The following is a 12,822-nucleotide window of genomic DNA, read 5'->3' as shown; positions in this document are numbered from 1 at the left end:
GTGTCCTGTGCGTGTGTGCCTGCGGCCGGCCACACTGGCCTGGTCTGCGTGACAGGCGTCTTGCAGGGAGGTCGCCATGCTGTGGCCACGCAGCAGACGCTGCCTCCACGGCCGGTTCCAGACAATCCCACCGCCCCACCCCGCCTCCACCTCGGCCCGCCTCCACCTCGGCCCGCCCGCTGCGCTGGCTCGGCTCCGTGTGGCGCCAGACCCTCCCGCACCCACGCTGGAGGCCGCGGCTCCGCCCGGACAGCGTGGCCGGTCAGGTCCTCCAAACTGAGGCTGAGCCGCTGTCTCCGGCCCCACGGGGTCTGAGCCACACACCAGATGAGGGACAGGCAATGGTGACGGGGTGGCAGTGCCCAGTGGGGAGGCGCCGGGTGCTCTTCTCCCTGGGCTTGGGCTTTGGGTTTTAATAGGAGAGGGGCAAGGGAGGGGGCGGGGTTCCAAGTGTTAAATGGCCTGGAGGTCATTGTCTCGGGATTGCTTAGGTGGAGCCTTCCATAGTACCAATCCCTGTGGCCTGCAGACGGCTGTCCTGTATGGGTGAGCCGCGGGGAGTCTGCTCCATCTTTGCTGTTGTAGAGATGTCATCCATCACCTGCCCCGCAGTGCAGGGTAGCTGCTGGAGAGCAGCTCGGGGCAGAGCACACAGGCTGGACAGTGTCCCGCGTACAGGGCACCACGTGAGGGCTGGGATGCCCCAGCATCCAGGTTGGATCCTGTCTGCAGTCCATTGTGGCCAGAGTAAGGAGAAGGAATGCCCCACCAAAGCAGCTTCAAACACCTGCCGTGGGGAGGCGGCGGCCATCACAGACGTGAGCTGTGGAGTCGGGACCAGGGGAGGTGGCGGCCATCACAGACGTGAGCTGTGGAGTCAGGGCTAGGGGAGGCGGCGGCCATCACAGACGTGAGCTGTGGAGTCAGGGCCAGGGAGAGAGGAGACTGGCACACCCGCATAACCTCCACGGCAAAGGAAGCCTCCAGGGAGGGAGCTGCGCGGCCGCGCTGGACCAGGTCCAGGGTTTCTCTCCTCCCTACTGAGCCCTCCACGGGACCCTGCTTTGCCCTGAGAGAAGTAACTCCACCGGGCCAGGGCCTAGTGACTGAATCCCTGCAAGAAGCCGGGCCAGGGTGCAGTGACTGAATCCCCGCAAGAAGCTGGGCCAGGGTGCAGTGACTGAATCCCCGCAAGAAGCTGGGCCAGGGTGCAGTGACTGAATCCCCGCAAGAAGCTGGGCCAGGGCCTAGTGACTGAATCCCTGCAAGAAGCCGGGCCAAGGTGCAGTGACTGAATCCCCGCAAGAAGCTGGGCCAGGGCCTAGGCAGAGCCGCTCACAGTCAGCAGCCACTGTTGCCTGAGGTGGCTTCCCAGAGCCAGCTCTCCACTCAGCCCTACCTCATCGTAACAAAGCAGCAGGAAAATACCAACAAGGGTGCAGGAGACAAATCGCAGCAAATCCCGGACCCTGCACATAAATCCCAGCGAGAGATCACAAAATTCATAAACAAGACAACATGTCTTCCTCAAAAACCAATAATGCCAGAATAAAGAAGTGACAACGGAGAGGAAGAAAGTCCAAATAATGAGTTCAGCCAAACAATGATAACATGAACGAAGTAAACAAGTAGATGTGAACAAATGAGAATACAGCCAGCTGAATGAACCAAAAAAGACAATACAAAGTGTGGGAGAGAAATTCCAGAAAGATGGAAACACTGAAAAAATAAGTCAGAATTCTGGGCTCAATTGTCCAAATGGTAAAATAATTGAATCTAAAAGTTAAGTAACAAAGGACGTTGAAAACAGGTCTGCCAAAGCTCCATGACAACGCATGGAAATTAGATAAAGCAGGCCATACCAAGTTGACTTGCAAGTTCTGGAAAATCTAGAAGAAATGAATAAAAATTTAAGTACAGTTGATCCACCAAAATTGAACCATGAGACTATATAAGCCACTTAAACAGCTATAACAAGTAATGAAATAGAAACAGTACTAAAGAGTCTTATAATAGGGGCTGGGAAGGTGGCTCAGCGGTAGAGTGCATGCCTTGCAAGCATGAGGCCCTGGGTTCTATTCCTCAGCACCACATAAACAGAAAAAGCCGGAGGTGGTGCTGTGGCTCCAGTGGTAGAGCGCTAGCCTTGAACTAAAGAGCTGAGGGACAGTGCCCAGACCCAGAGTTCAGGCCCCATGACTGGCAAAATAAAAAATAAATAAAATAAATAAATAAAAATGCTTAAAAAAAAAAAGTCTTATAATAAAGAACCCAGGGCCAGACTCACAGCTCAGTTCTACCAGACCTTCAAAAAAGAATAAACACCAATACTCTTCAAACTCATGAAACAGAAACGGAAGGCTACCACACTCATACTATGAGGCAAGAATTAGGCTCATTCCAGGACTGGGAAGGTAGCTCAGTGGTAGAGTGCTTGCCTCGCATGCATGAAGCCCTGGGTTCAATTCCTCAGTACCACATAAGCAGAAAAAGCCAGAAGTGGCACTGTGGCAAGTGGTAGAGCACTAGTCTTAAGCACAGAGAGGCTTAGGGACAGTGCTCAGGCCCTGAGTTCAAGTCCCAGGACAGCCAAAAAAAATTATGCTCATTCCAAAGCCAGATAGAGATATAACAACAACAACAAAGATAATTCGAGAACATTGATGGGCAAAACAGAAATCATGAGAAGAGGCGTCCAGTCTCTCCACTCTTACTCAGTATGGTACTAGAAATCCTAACCAGAGAAATGAGGCAGGAAATAAAAGGAACACAGATAAGGAAAGAAGAAATCAAGTATCAGTATTTGCTAATGACATGACCCTGTACTGTACATGATCCTACAGAACCCATCATAAAACCTTCTAGAACTGATAAACACATTTGGAAAGACAGCAGGATATAAAACCAATATTCAAAATTCAATGCCCTTTCTACATACTAACAACAGGCTGGGAAAGAAATCAGGCATACAGTTACACGCACAAGTAGTTCCTAAAACCATCTCATACCTAAGCATTAACCAACATAAGAGACCTCTACATTGAAAACTATAAAACCTTGAAGGATAAAAAACGTGAAAAAACACCAGAACATGGAAAGACCTCCCACACTCGGGGATTGGCAGAATCCATATCATTATGGCCATACTGCCGAGAGCAGTCTAGATGCAGTGCAAACTTACCAAAACTCCAATGTCACTACTCACAGAATTAATCCAAAAATTCATGTGCAGGCATAAATAATGCTGAGCAGCAAAAGTGATGCTTTCTGCCGTTCATTACACTGGAGTAAGGCCGCCGTGGGCGGGGAGCTGCCCCAGCAGTCCCTTCAGTGGCAAGTGGCTGTCTTGGACACCTCACCTTCCCTCTGGGGACCCTGCAGCAGCTGCAGAGAATCACAGCACAGCTGAAGACAAGCTCCAGTTGTGTGGGCCCAGAAGCCCCAGCTAAGCAAGACCAGCCTCCGCCAACTCTCCATGACCCAACTGCAATTCTCACCGGGCCAGAGGGGGCGCACTGCCTCCGGTGGCCGTGCTGTGATTGGTGCAAACACAGCCCTAATTTACATGAAGGGCTGCTGTGATTGGTGGAATGCCCCAGCCACGCCCCTCTCTGGCTGTAGAAGCTGGCTGCTTCCTTCTGCAGTGTATCTTTACTGGACTCAGCCTGGGAAGAACCCCAAAACTGATGAGGAAGCCGGGCACCGGTGGCTACTCAGGAGGCTGAGATCTGAGGATCGCGGTTCAAAGCCAGTCTGGGCAGGAAAGTCCGTGACACTCTTATCTCCAATAAACCACTAGAAAACTGGAAGTGGCGCTGTGGCTCAAGCAGCAGAGCGCTAGCCTTGAGCTGAAGAGCACAGGGGCAGTGCCCAGGCCCGGAGTTCAAGCTCCTCGACGGACAACAAAAGAACCACAGAAATGTAGAGCCAGGTCAGCTGAGGCTGAAGGCAAGGTCAGTCCGGCCTTGGTGGGGGAGCTGCACCTCTGGCCATGCAGTGTGCTGAGGCTTTGCCAGAGCAGTCACCAGCCAGGGAAGCTGGTGGCTAAAGCCCAGGGCACTGGGCCTCTACTGAGAGGTCATGGCCACGGCCTGGCTGTGACCAGAGCAGCCCTGGCTCCTGAGGCTCGGCACCGAGGCCTCGGATCTGCAGTCCAGCCCCGGGGAGCATTGCTTCGAGTCCAATCCCAGCCAGCTGAGGGGACTGGGCCCTTTGTGCCTTCCGGTTTATTTGCCTACCACAGCCGCGTACAGGAAGTGGTTCCCACCCACGTGCTGCAGTGGGGGAGCAGCCCACACCCCAGCCCGCGGCCTGGCCTGCCCCCACCCCAGGCCTGGCTTCGGGGCCTGCCCGCGCCCCAGCCCGAGGCCTGGCTTCGGGGCCTGCCCGCACCCCAGCCCGAGGCCTGGCTTCGGGGCCTGCCCGCACCCCAGCCCGAGGCCTGGCTTCGGGGCCTGCCCGCGCCCCAGCCCGAGGCCTGGCTTCGGGGCCTGCCCGCGCCCCAGCCCGAGGCCTGGCTTCGGGGCCTGCCCGCGCCCCAGCCCGAGGCCTGGCTTCAGGGGCGCGGTGCTGACATGCCTTGGCTGGAGGCCTGCTCGCCACAGCAGCAAGCCTGGAAGCTTGATCTGTTTTTCCCCTGACTTCCTCCGTGGTCTGGAGTGGAGATGGAAGCTACCAGAAGGCAGGTCAGTGTCCTAGCCGGCTGTTCCACTAACCACGTGGTCACTTAAAGTCTGTTCCACAGAGGTCTGAATGTCTCTTACTGACCTTGACCCACCAGGGTGGGTGTGGCCGGAGGCCTCTAGTCTGGCCTTTCTGGCCACCAAAGCAAGGTTTATTGTTTTTTTGTTGGTTGCTGGGCTTGAAATCAGCCTGGGTGCTGTCCCTCAGCTCTTCAGCTCAAGGCTAGCGCTCTACCACTTGAGCCACAGCGCTGCTTCTGGTTTTCTGAGCGGTTTATTGGAGATACGAGTCTCACAGACTCTCCTGCCCAGGCTGGCTTTGAACCTCGATCCTCTCAGCCTCCTGAGTCGCTAGGATTACAGGCGTGAGCCACTGGTGCCCGGCTTAAAGTGAGGCTTTGAAAATGCAAGCCTGCTGACTCCTCCCACCGGGCAGCCCGCACCTGGCATCAATGTGGTCCTTATACCTTCAACTGCCAGTGTACTGGTGGGTAAATGGAGGCAGAGCAGAGCCCAGTAGGGAGAGGCACGGCAGACCAGGGTGGCACTGGCCTCTTCCTGCAGATGAGCCCAGCCCTGAGGCCCCCGGGGAGCCGTCTCTGTCTCTCTGGCTCCAGACAGGCAAATCCCCTCTGCCAGCTCCTGGTGCGGCCCCCTCCCTCCCCATCTTAAGAAACAAAAAAATGAAAATGTTCTAGACAGGGAAGATAAGATCCGAAACGTTCTAGGAGAGGGCAGGGGCGGGGGCGGGATGTGCAGTGCTGACGGCAGTGGGGCCGGAGGGACCCCGGGACCACGAACCCCTTCCCCACCCCCGCCACGCCGCCGTCCCTGGGCGGAGGAAGGGCACGGCTGAGGGGACGGCCCGCCCAGCGCACACCGGAGCAGGCTCCGTGGGACTGACGGGCAGAGCCAGGCTGCTGGGGTCAGGGCCGCTGGGTGGACCCGCACCACCGAGGAGCACGCTGGAGACGCCCGAGCCGCCACTCCCCAAAGCCTGCCCCACCTGGCTGCGCTGGACAGACAGCCCCACGGTGAATTCAAGCTTTATTACCACAGACACCCCTGGCCCTCCCACCCCGCTCGCCGGGGTGGGCAGGGAGCAGGCACCACAGGCCGGAGTGCCCACCCCAGCCCTGGGCCCCACGGCTCCCCCCCCCACCTTCCCCATCACCCTCAGGTGTGCAAGGAGACACCCACGCACACACACACCTGTCCCCAAAGACCCTCAGGTGTGCAAGGAGACCGCTGCTGCACCCCCCCCCCCCCCCGCACGCCGCCCCAGACGGGGCTCTGGGCTCCACGAGGCTCAGCAGTCCAGGCCGATGGACGCCAGCAGGTCCTCGAGCGCCCGCAGCCGCTGCTGGGCCTCCTCGATGGCGCTGTAGGTCTGCACCGTGCTGGTCACATGGAAGCGGATGTCATCCACCAGGGGGATGGAGTCGGTCTCCTGCCGGGCCGCCACGGCGGCCGCCTCCTCCCTCACCGCCTCCTCGAAGTCCTCCTGCTCCACCAGCTGCGGACAGGGACAGTCGCTCAGCCCGGCCACACCCCGGCCCCGCCGCACCCAGCCCCGGCCCCCCGGCCCCCCCCACCTTCTCGATGACTTTGGCCATGTACTCAGTGCACTGGTCCTCGAGCCGCGCCAGGCGGAAGAGCTTGGCCACGCGCCACACGCTCACCACGTTGTCCTCGTCCAGGGTCTGGGCCAGGCTGCGGCCACACAGCCGCTTCAGGCCGGGCAGCAGGTACATGTCGGCCACTCTCAACACGTCGTAGGCTGCCTCGGGCAGCAGCTGCGATAAAAAGAGGAGCAGAGTTGCGCCCCACAGCAGCGCGGGTTCCCTGGCCCAAGGAAGGGCTGGTGCTGGGCTCGTTTGGGAGGAGGGTGGACGCGCTGGTGGGAGCAGCCTGGCCCTGGTCCCCACTGGGGGCCAGCAGGAGGCAGCGCCTGAGAAAACAGCCCGGGCCGTCACACCTGGGGCTCCACCTCGTGTGGCTGTGGGGCCCGGGGCAAACCCCTTCCTCTCCAGCCTCTGTCTGTCACACGAGACCCAAGGAGGCCGCCAGCTGTGTCCCGCCGTCTCCAGTGGGCAGTAAAGAAACTTGCCCCGAGTCACACAGCCTGAGAGGCCAGCTCCAGGTCAAGCCGGGTTTGGTGTCCCATCCACACCCCACAGACCCGGGCAAGCGGGCCTGAGTTCTCCGCCGGCCCATCTCCACGTGCAGAGGACAAGGTCCTGCACAGGCGCTTGGCCGTGGTGGCCCTTCCTGTACACTGAGCTCTCCTGATCCAGGCCCATCCCCGTGGCCCCAGCTGCTCCATCACGGAGCCTGGAGCCTGAGGCCCCAGCCTTCAGAGAAGCCTGGCGGCCCTGCCGGGCAGGTCAGCCCAGCCACCCACCGGACACACGCCTCAGACCAAAACACAAGCTCCTGCCTCCCTGGGTCAGCTGACAGGGCCCACACTGCCACGTGACAGGGCCACGCCCATACCTGCCATGGACCCCCACACTGCCACGGAACCCCACACTGTCACATGACGGGGCATGCTCACACCTGCCATGGAACCCCACACTGTCTGCAGCCAGTGCAAGAGAAGGCGCCCGCCCCTCTCCCTCCTACATAGAAGGGACAGCCTGACACGTCCAAGTGTCACTACCTCAGGACAGGAAGCCTGTCCCCTTCTGCCCCACCAAAAACATCCACTGCAATCCCCCTTCCGTGAGAGAGCGTGGCTGGGGGGAAGAGCGTGGCTGGGGGAGAGTGTGGCTGTGTGGGGGAGAGCGTGGCTGTGTGGGGGAGAGCGTGGCTGTGTGGGGGGAGAGCGTGGCTGGGGAAGAGCGTGGCTGGGGGGAGGAGAGCATGGCAGGGGGAAGAGCGTGGCTGTGGGGGGGAGAGTGGCGGGGGAAAGCGTGGCTGTGTGGGGGAAGAGCGTGGCTGGGGAAGAGCGTGGCTGGGGGAGGAGAGCATGGCAGGGGGAAGAGCATGGCTGTGTGGGGAAGAGCGTGGCTGTGTGGGGGAGAGCGTGGCTGGGGGGAAGAGCGTGGCTGTGGGGGGAGAGTGTGGCTGGGGAAGAGCGTGGCTGGGGGAGCGTGGCTGGGGGAGAGCGTGGCTGTGCGGAGGAGAGCATGGTGGGGGGGGGAGCGTGGCTGGGCCCCACTCGGCCTAGACGGACCTCAGTGTGGTCACTGTACACGTAGAACAGCACGTGGGTGAAGACCTCGGGTGAGATGCCCTGCAGGGTGACGGTTGTGGGCGCCCCGGGGGCCCCTGGCTCCTCACTCTCGCAGAAGTGGTCCTCCAGCAGGGCCCGGAAGTAGTCGCTGCGGCCACAGAAGAAAGCCTGGGGGCGGCGGGTGCCGGAGAGCCAGGGCTGGGGTCTCCCCGGGGTCCCCTGGACCCGGGCCTGGTTCTCCACCCACGGCCCTGGGTCCGGGGGGGGGGGGGAGGGGGGAGGACTCAGGGCGGCGGGGGCAGTGGAGAGGGGGGGAGGTCTCAGGGTGGTGGTGGGGGCAATGGAGGGGGGGAGGACTCAGGGTGGTGGCAGGGCATCAGAGGGGGGACAGGCACACCTTGTGACAGAGAAAGCTGCAGTCTGCCACGCGGAAGCAGACGTCGGGACAGCTGTTGAAGTTGTCCGGGCACGAGAAGGGCAGCTCACCCAGGTCCCCCTGCCACAAGATGGCCGCCGCCTCAGGGCGAGCAGCCAGAAGGGAGACCAGAACCCAGCCACGGGAGCCGGCTCCCCGTGAGGCCTGCCCACCCCCACCCCTGCTCCTGCCCACCCCTGCTCCTGCCCCCACCCCTGCTCCTGCCCACCCCTGCTCCTGCCCCCACCCCTGCTCCTGCCCACCCCCACCCCTGCTCCTGCCCACCCCCACCCCTGCTCCTGCCCCCACCCCCACCCCTGCTCCTGCCCACCCCTGCTCCTGCCCCCACCCCTGCTCCTGCCCACCCCCACCCCTGCTCCTGCCCACCCCTGCTCCTGCCCACCCCCACCCCTGCTCCTGCCCACCCCCACCCCTGCTCCTGCCCCCACCCCTGCTCCTGCCCACCCCTGCTCCTGCCCCCACCCCTGCTCCTGCCCACCCCCACCCCTGCTCCTGCCCACCCCCCTGCTCCTGCCCACCCCTGCTCCTGCCCCCACCCCTGCTCCTGCCCACCCCCACCCCTGCTCCTGCCCACCCCTGCTCCTGCCCACCCCCACCCCTGCTCCTGCCCACCCCCACCCCTGCTCCTGCCCCCACCCCTGCTCCTGCCCACCCCCACCCCTGCCCCCACCCCTGCTCCTGCCCACCCCCACCCCTGCTCCTGCCCCCACCCCTGCTCCTGCCCACCCCCACCCCTGCTCCTGCCCCCACCCCTGCTCCTGCCCACCCCCACCCCTGCTCCTGCCCCCACCCCTGCTCCTGCCCACCCCCACCCCTGCTCCTGCCCCCACCCCTGCTCCTGCCCACCCCCACCCCTGCTCCTGCCCCCACCCCTGCTCCTGCCCACCCCCACCCCTGCTCCTGCCCACCCCCACCCCTGCCCCCACCCCCACCCCTGCTCCTGCCCACCCCCACCCCTGCTCCTGCCCCCACCCCTGCTCCTGCCCCCACCCCTGCTCCTGCCCACCCCCACCCCTGCCCCCACCCCCACCCCTGCTCCTGCCCACCCCCACCCCTGCTCCTGCCCACCCCCACCCCTGCTCCTGCCCCCACCCCTGCTCCTGCCCCCACCCCTGCTCCTGCCCACCCCCACCCCTGCTCCTGCCCACCCCCACCCTGCTCCTGCCCACCCCTGCTCCTGCCCACCCCCACCCTGCTCCTGCCCACCCCTGCTCCTGCCCACCCCTGCTCCTGCCCACCCCCACCCCTGCTCCTGCCCACCCCCACCCCTGCTCCTGCCCCCACCCCTGCTCCTGCCCCCACCCCTGCTCCTGCCCACCCCCACCCCTGCTCCTGCCCACCCCTGCTCCTGCCCACCCCCACCCCTGCTCCTGCCCCCACCCCTGCTCCTGCCCACCCCTGCTCCTGCCCACCCCTGCTCCTGCCCCCACCCCTGCTCCTGCCCGCCCCCACCCCTGCTCCTGCCCCCACCCCTGCTCCTACCCCCACCCCTGCTCCTGCCCACCCCTGCTCCTGTCCCCATGGGGCCTACCCCCCCCCCCCCGCACCCGCCTGTGCTTACTCGCAGCTCCGGAGGCAGAGCACAGTTGGCCAGCAGCGCCATGTCCTCTCGGAGCCGGGGGTGGGTGGGAGGGGGCTCAATGGTCAGCACTTTGACACACGTGCCTGGCTTAGAAGCCACTGGGGAGGGAGAGCGGCTTCAGGGGGCCAGGCTGGTCCTGCCCGCTGCCACCCAGGGCGTCGGCCGGGGCCCGGACGCACCGAACTCAGACACCTTCTCACACTTGGCCTCCAGGGCATCCAGCAGGTCCCACAGCCGGCACTGCTTAGCCAGGCGCTCACAGTCACCAACGTGCTCTACACCCACATCCAGGCGGCCTGGCAGGGGGTGGGGGTCAGGTGTGTGGGGTTCAGCTGGGTAGGGGGAAGGGTCGGGCCCTGGGGGGTCAGGTGGGGGCACAGAGGCCTCCCTGGGCCTCCCGCTCAGCCCATCTACCAGCACAAGGACCACTCAGGGCCTGCCCTTGCCTGGGTTTCCCCTCCAGGCCCGCGGGTCTGCTCTAGCTGCATGTGGCTCAGGGGCAGCCGGGAGGCGGGTCCAGCCCCTCCTCCCCCTGTCCTCCTCCCTGCCCTCCCCCCCCCCCCCCCCCCCCCGCGCCCAGGGGCTCCCGGGCGGGCAGCCGGGGTCACCTGTGTACAGGTACTGCAGTAGGGCCCCAAAGGCCACGGGGTTGATCTGCGGACAGACACGGGCAGGGGTCAGGGTGGCGGCCGGGCGGCGAGCCCCGCGCCGGGCCCCGGGCCGCACCAGGGGGTGCCGGAGGACCACCGCGCTCTTGCCCTTCCACTTGGTGTCCAGCATGTGGGCGAAGTAGGCGCTGCGCGCACCCAGGACGCAGCGGTGCGCCCGGAACGGCTTTCCGTGCACGACGAACACCACGTCGCTGTGGATGCCCTGCTCCAGGAGCCTGCGGGGCGCGGACGGGCGCGGAGGGGTCACGGTGGGCCCTCTGGGTGCGGGGAGGGGCGCAGCCCCGCCCTCCCGGCCAGCCCCGCCCACCCACGGCCCAGACTCCTCCCCCGCCGGGTCAGGCCCCGCCCACCGCCGGGTCCACCCATCGCCGCCCCGCCCGCCGCCGGCCCCGCCCACCGCCGCCCCCGGCCCCACCCATCGCCGGCCCCGCCCACCGCCGGGACCCACCCACCGCCGGCCCCGCCCACCGCCGCCCCCGGCCCCACCCACCGCCGGCCCCGGCCCCACCCGCCGCCGGCCCCGCCCACCGCCGGCCCCGGCCCCGGCCCCGCCCGCCGCGGCTCACCGCTGCAGGAAGTCGTCGTAGTAGTCCCGCCTCCGGCAGGCGGCCGTGACGTGCTTGTAGTCGCGCAGCGCGCGGCGGATGGAGTCGCTCAGCGCGCCGTAGAGGCAGCGCTCGCCGTCGAACGTGTTGGCCTCGCAGCGGGCCCCTGGGGCGGCAGGGCTCAGCCGTCAGCGGGCGGGCGCCCCGCGGGCCGCCGCGCCCTCGCCCCGGCCCTCCGCCCTCCGCCCTCCGCCCCGCGGGCCGCCGCGCCCTCCGCCCCGGCCCTCCGCCCCGGCCCTCCGCCCTCCGCCCTCCGCTCCGGCCCTCCGCCCTCCGCCCTCGCCCTCCGCCCTCCGCCCCGGCCCTCCGCCCTCCGCCCTCCGCTCCGGCCCTCCGCCCTCCGCCCTCCGCCCTCCGCCCTCCGCTCCGGCCCTCCGCCCTCCGCCCTCGCCCTCCGCCCTCCGCCCTCCACCCCGGCCCTCCGCCCTCCGCCCTCCGCCCCCCGCCCCCCACCCCCCACCCTCGCCCGGCCCTCCGCCCTCCGCCCTCCGCCCTCCGCCCCGGCCCTCCGCCCTCCGCCCTCGGCCCTCGGCCCTCCATCCTCCACCCTCCGCCCTCCGCCCCGGCCCTCCGCCCTCCGCCCCGGCCCTCCGCCCTCCGCCCTCCGCCCCGGCCCTCCGCCCTCCGCCCTCCGCCCCGGCCCTCCGCCCTCCGCCCTCGGCCCTCGGCCCTCCATCCTCCACCCTCCGCCCTCCGCCCCGGCCCTCCGCCCTCCGCCCCGGCCCTCCGCCCTCCGCCCTCCGCCCTCCGCCCTCCGCCCCGGCCCTCCGCCCTCCGCCCGCCCGGCGCGGCCCGCGGGGCGCCGTGCTCACCGCTGGCCAGCAGGTAGCGCACCAGCTCCTCGTGCCCGCACAGGCAGGCGTAGTACCTGCGGGCGGCGGGCGGGCGCTGTCAGCGGAGGCCGCGCCGCGCCGCGCCCGCGCCCGCCCGCGCCCGCACTCACAGCGGGGTGCTGTCCCACTTGTCGCGGACGTTCACCTCCGCGTCCCGCTGCTCCAGCAGGTACCTGGGCCGAGGAGGAGGCGCGGGTCAGCGCGCGCGGGCCCCCCTCCGGGCGCCCTGCCGAGGCCCCGGCCCCGCCCGCGCCCCGCGCGTCCTCACCGCACGCGGCCCACGTCCCCCTTCCTGCAGCTGGCGAACAGGTCGCTGGTGTCCATGACGGGAGGCTCGGCCGGCGGAACGACCTCGGGAGGCGCCGGGCGGATGTAAACACGCCCCGCCCCGCCCCGCCCTTCCCGGCCGACCCGGGCAGGTTGGCTCCGCAGCGGCGCCTGGCGCCCGGAGGACCGGTGCGGAGCGTAGAACGGGCCGCCCGGAGGGCCGCCCTGCGCCACGCCCACCGCCCTGAGGCCCGCCCCTCGCCCAGGAGGACGGCTCCGGCCCCGCCCATTGCCCCGGAGGACCGTCCCGGGCCCGCCCACCGCCCTGAGGACCCCCCCAGGCCCCGCCTATCGCCCCGGAGGACCGCCCCAGACCCCGTCCATAACCCTGAGGACCGCCCTCTGGCCCCGCCTATCACCCTGGAGGCCCGCCCTGGGCCACGCCCACCGCCTTGAGGACTGTCCCAGGCCCCGCCCGTCACCCCGGAGGACTGCCCCGCCCATCGCCCTGAGGACCGCCCCTGGCCCCGCCTATCACCCTGGAGGGCCGCCCTGGGCCACGCCCACC

The 12,822-nt window shown here is 66.4% G+C and overlaps 1 protein-coding gene across 4 annotated transcripts; it reads right to left on the bottom strand.

The window, feature by feature from the left end:
- Positions 1 to 5,712: 5,712 nt before the first annotated feature.
- Positions 5,713 to 12,413, bottom strand: LOC138806600 (ankyrin repeat and BTB/POZ domain-containing protein 1). 4 transcript variants are annotated; one of them, XM_069992021.1, is made up of 12 exons: positions 12,256 to 12,404; positions 12,098 to 12,160; positions 11,967 to 12,022; positions 11,116 to 11,260; positions 10,605 to 10,764; positions 10,487 to 10,532; positions 10,058 to 10,174; positions 9,858 to 9,976; positions 8,258 to 8,356; positions 7,861 to 8,028; positions 6,278 to 6,478; positions 5,713 to 6,198 (listed from the first exon to the last, which is right to left on the bottom strand). In XM_069992021.1, the coding sequence occupies exons 1-12, from the start codon at positions 12,309 to 12,311 to the stop codon at positions 5,992 to 5,994; spliced, it is 1,437 nt and encodes a 478-aa protein (XP_069848122.1). In that variant the 5' UTR covers positions 12,312 to 12,404; the 3' UTR covers positions 5,713 to 5,991. The 4 variants fall into 4 exon arrangements, with proteins under 4 accessions (XP_069848122.1, XP_069848123.1, XP_069848121.1 ...); XM_069992022.1 differs by having other exon boundaries at positions 6,365 to 6,478; positions 10,487 to 10,764; positions 12,256 to 12,413; XM_069992020.1 differs by having other exon boundaries at positions 10,487 to 10,764; positions 12,256 to 12,405.
- Positions 12,414 to 12,822: the final 409 nt, after the last annotated feature.

This window comes from Dipodomys merriami, unplaced genomic scaffold, assembly GCF_024711535.1.
Source record: "Dipodomys merriami isolate MVZ:Mamm:240054 unplaced genomic scaffold, mDipMer1.0.p SCAF_401, whole genome shotgun sequence".
Classification (NCBI taxonomy): domain Eukaryota; kingdom Metazoa; phylum Chordata; class Mammalia; order Rodentia; family Heteromyidae; genus Dipodomys; species Dipodomys merriami.
The sequence above is the reverse complement of the archived record's forward strand: the minus strand, read 5'-3'. Positions and strand labels throughout refer to the sequence as shown.

What these genes read in the sequence shown, in the direction of transcription:
- LOC138806600 (XM_069992020.1), bottom strand. Translation starts at nt 12,311, where the DNA reads ATGGACACCAGCGACCTGTTCGCCAGCTGCAGGAAGGGGGACGTGGGC. An exon ending in GGGGACGTGGGCCGCGTGCG is followed by an intron (nt 12,161 to 12,255) that starts GTGAGGACGCGC and finishes TCCTCGGCCCAG; the next exon opens with GTACCTGCTGGAGCAGCGGG. An exon ending in TGGCCAAAGTCATCGAGAAG is followed by an intron (nt 6,199 to 6,277) that starts GTGGGGGGGGCC and finishes CCCTGTCCGCAG; the next exon opens with CTGGTGGAGCAGGAGGACTT.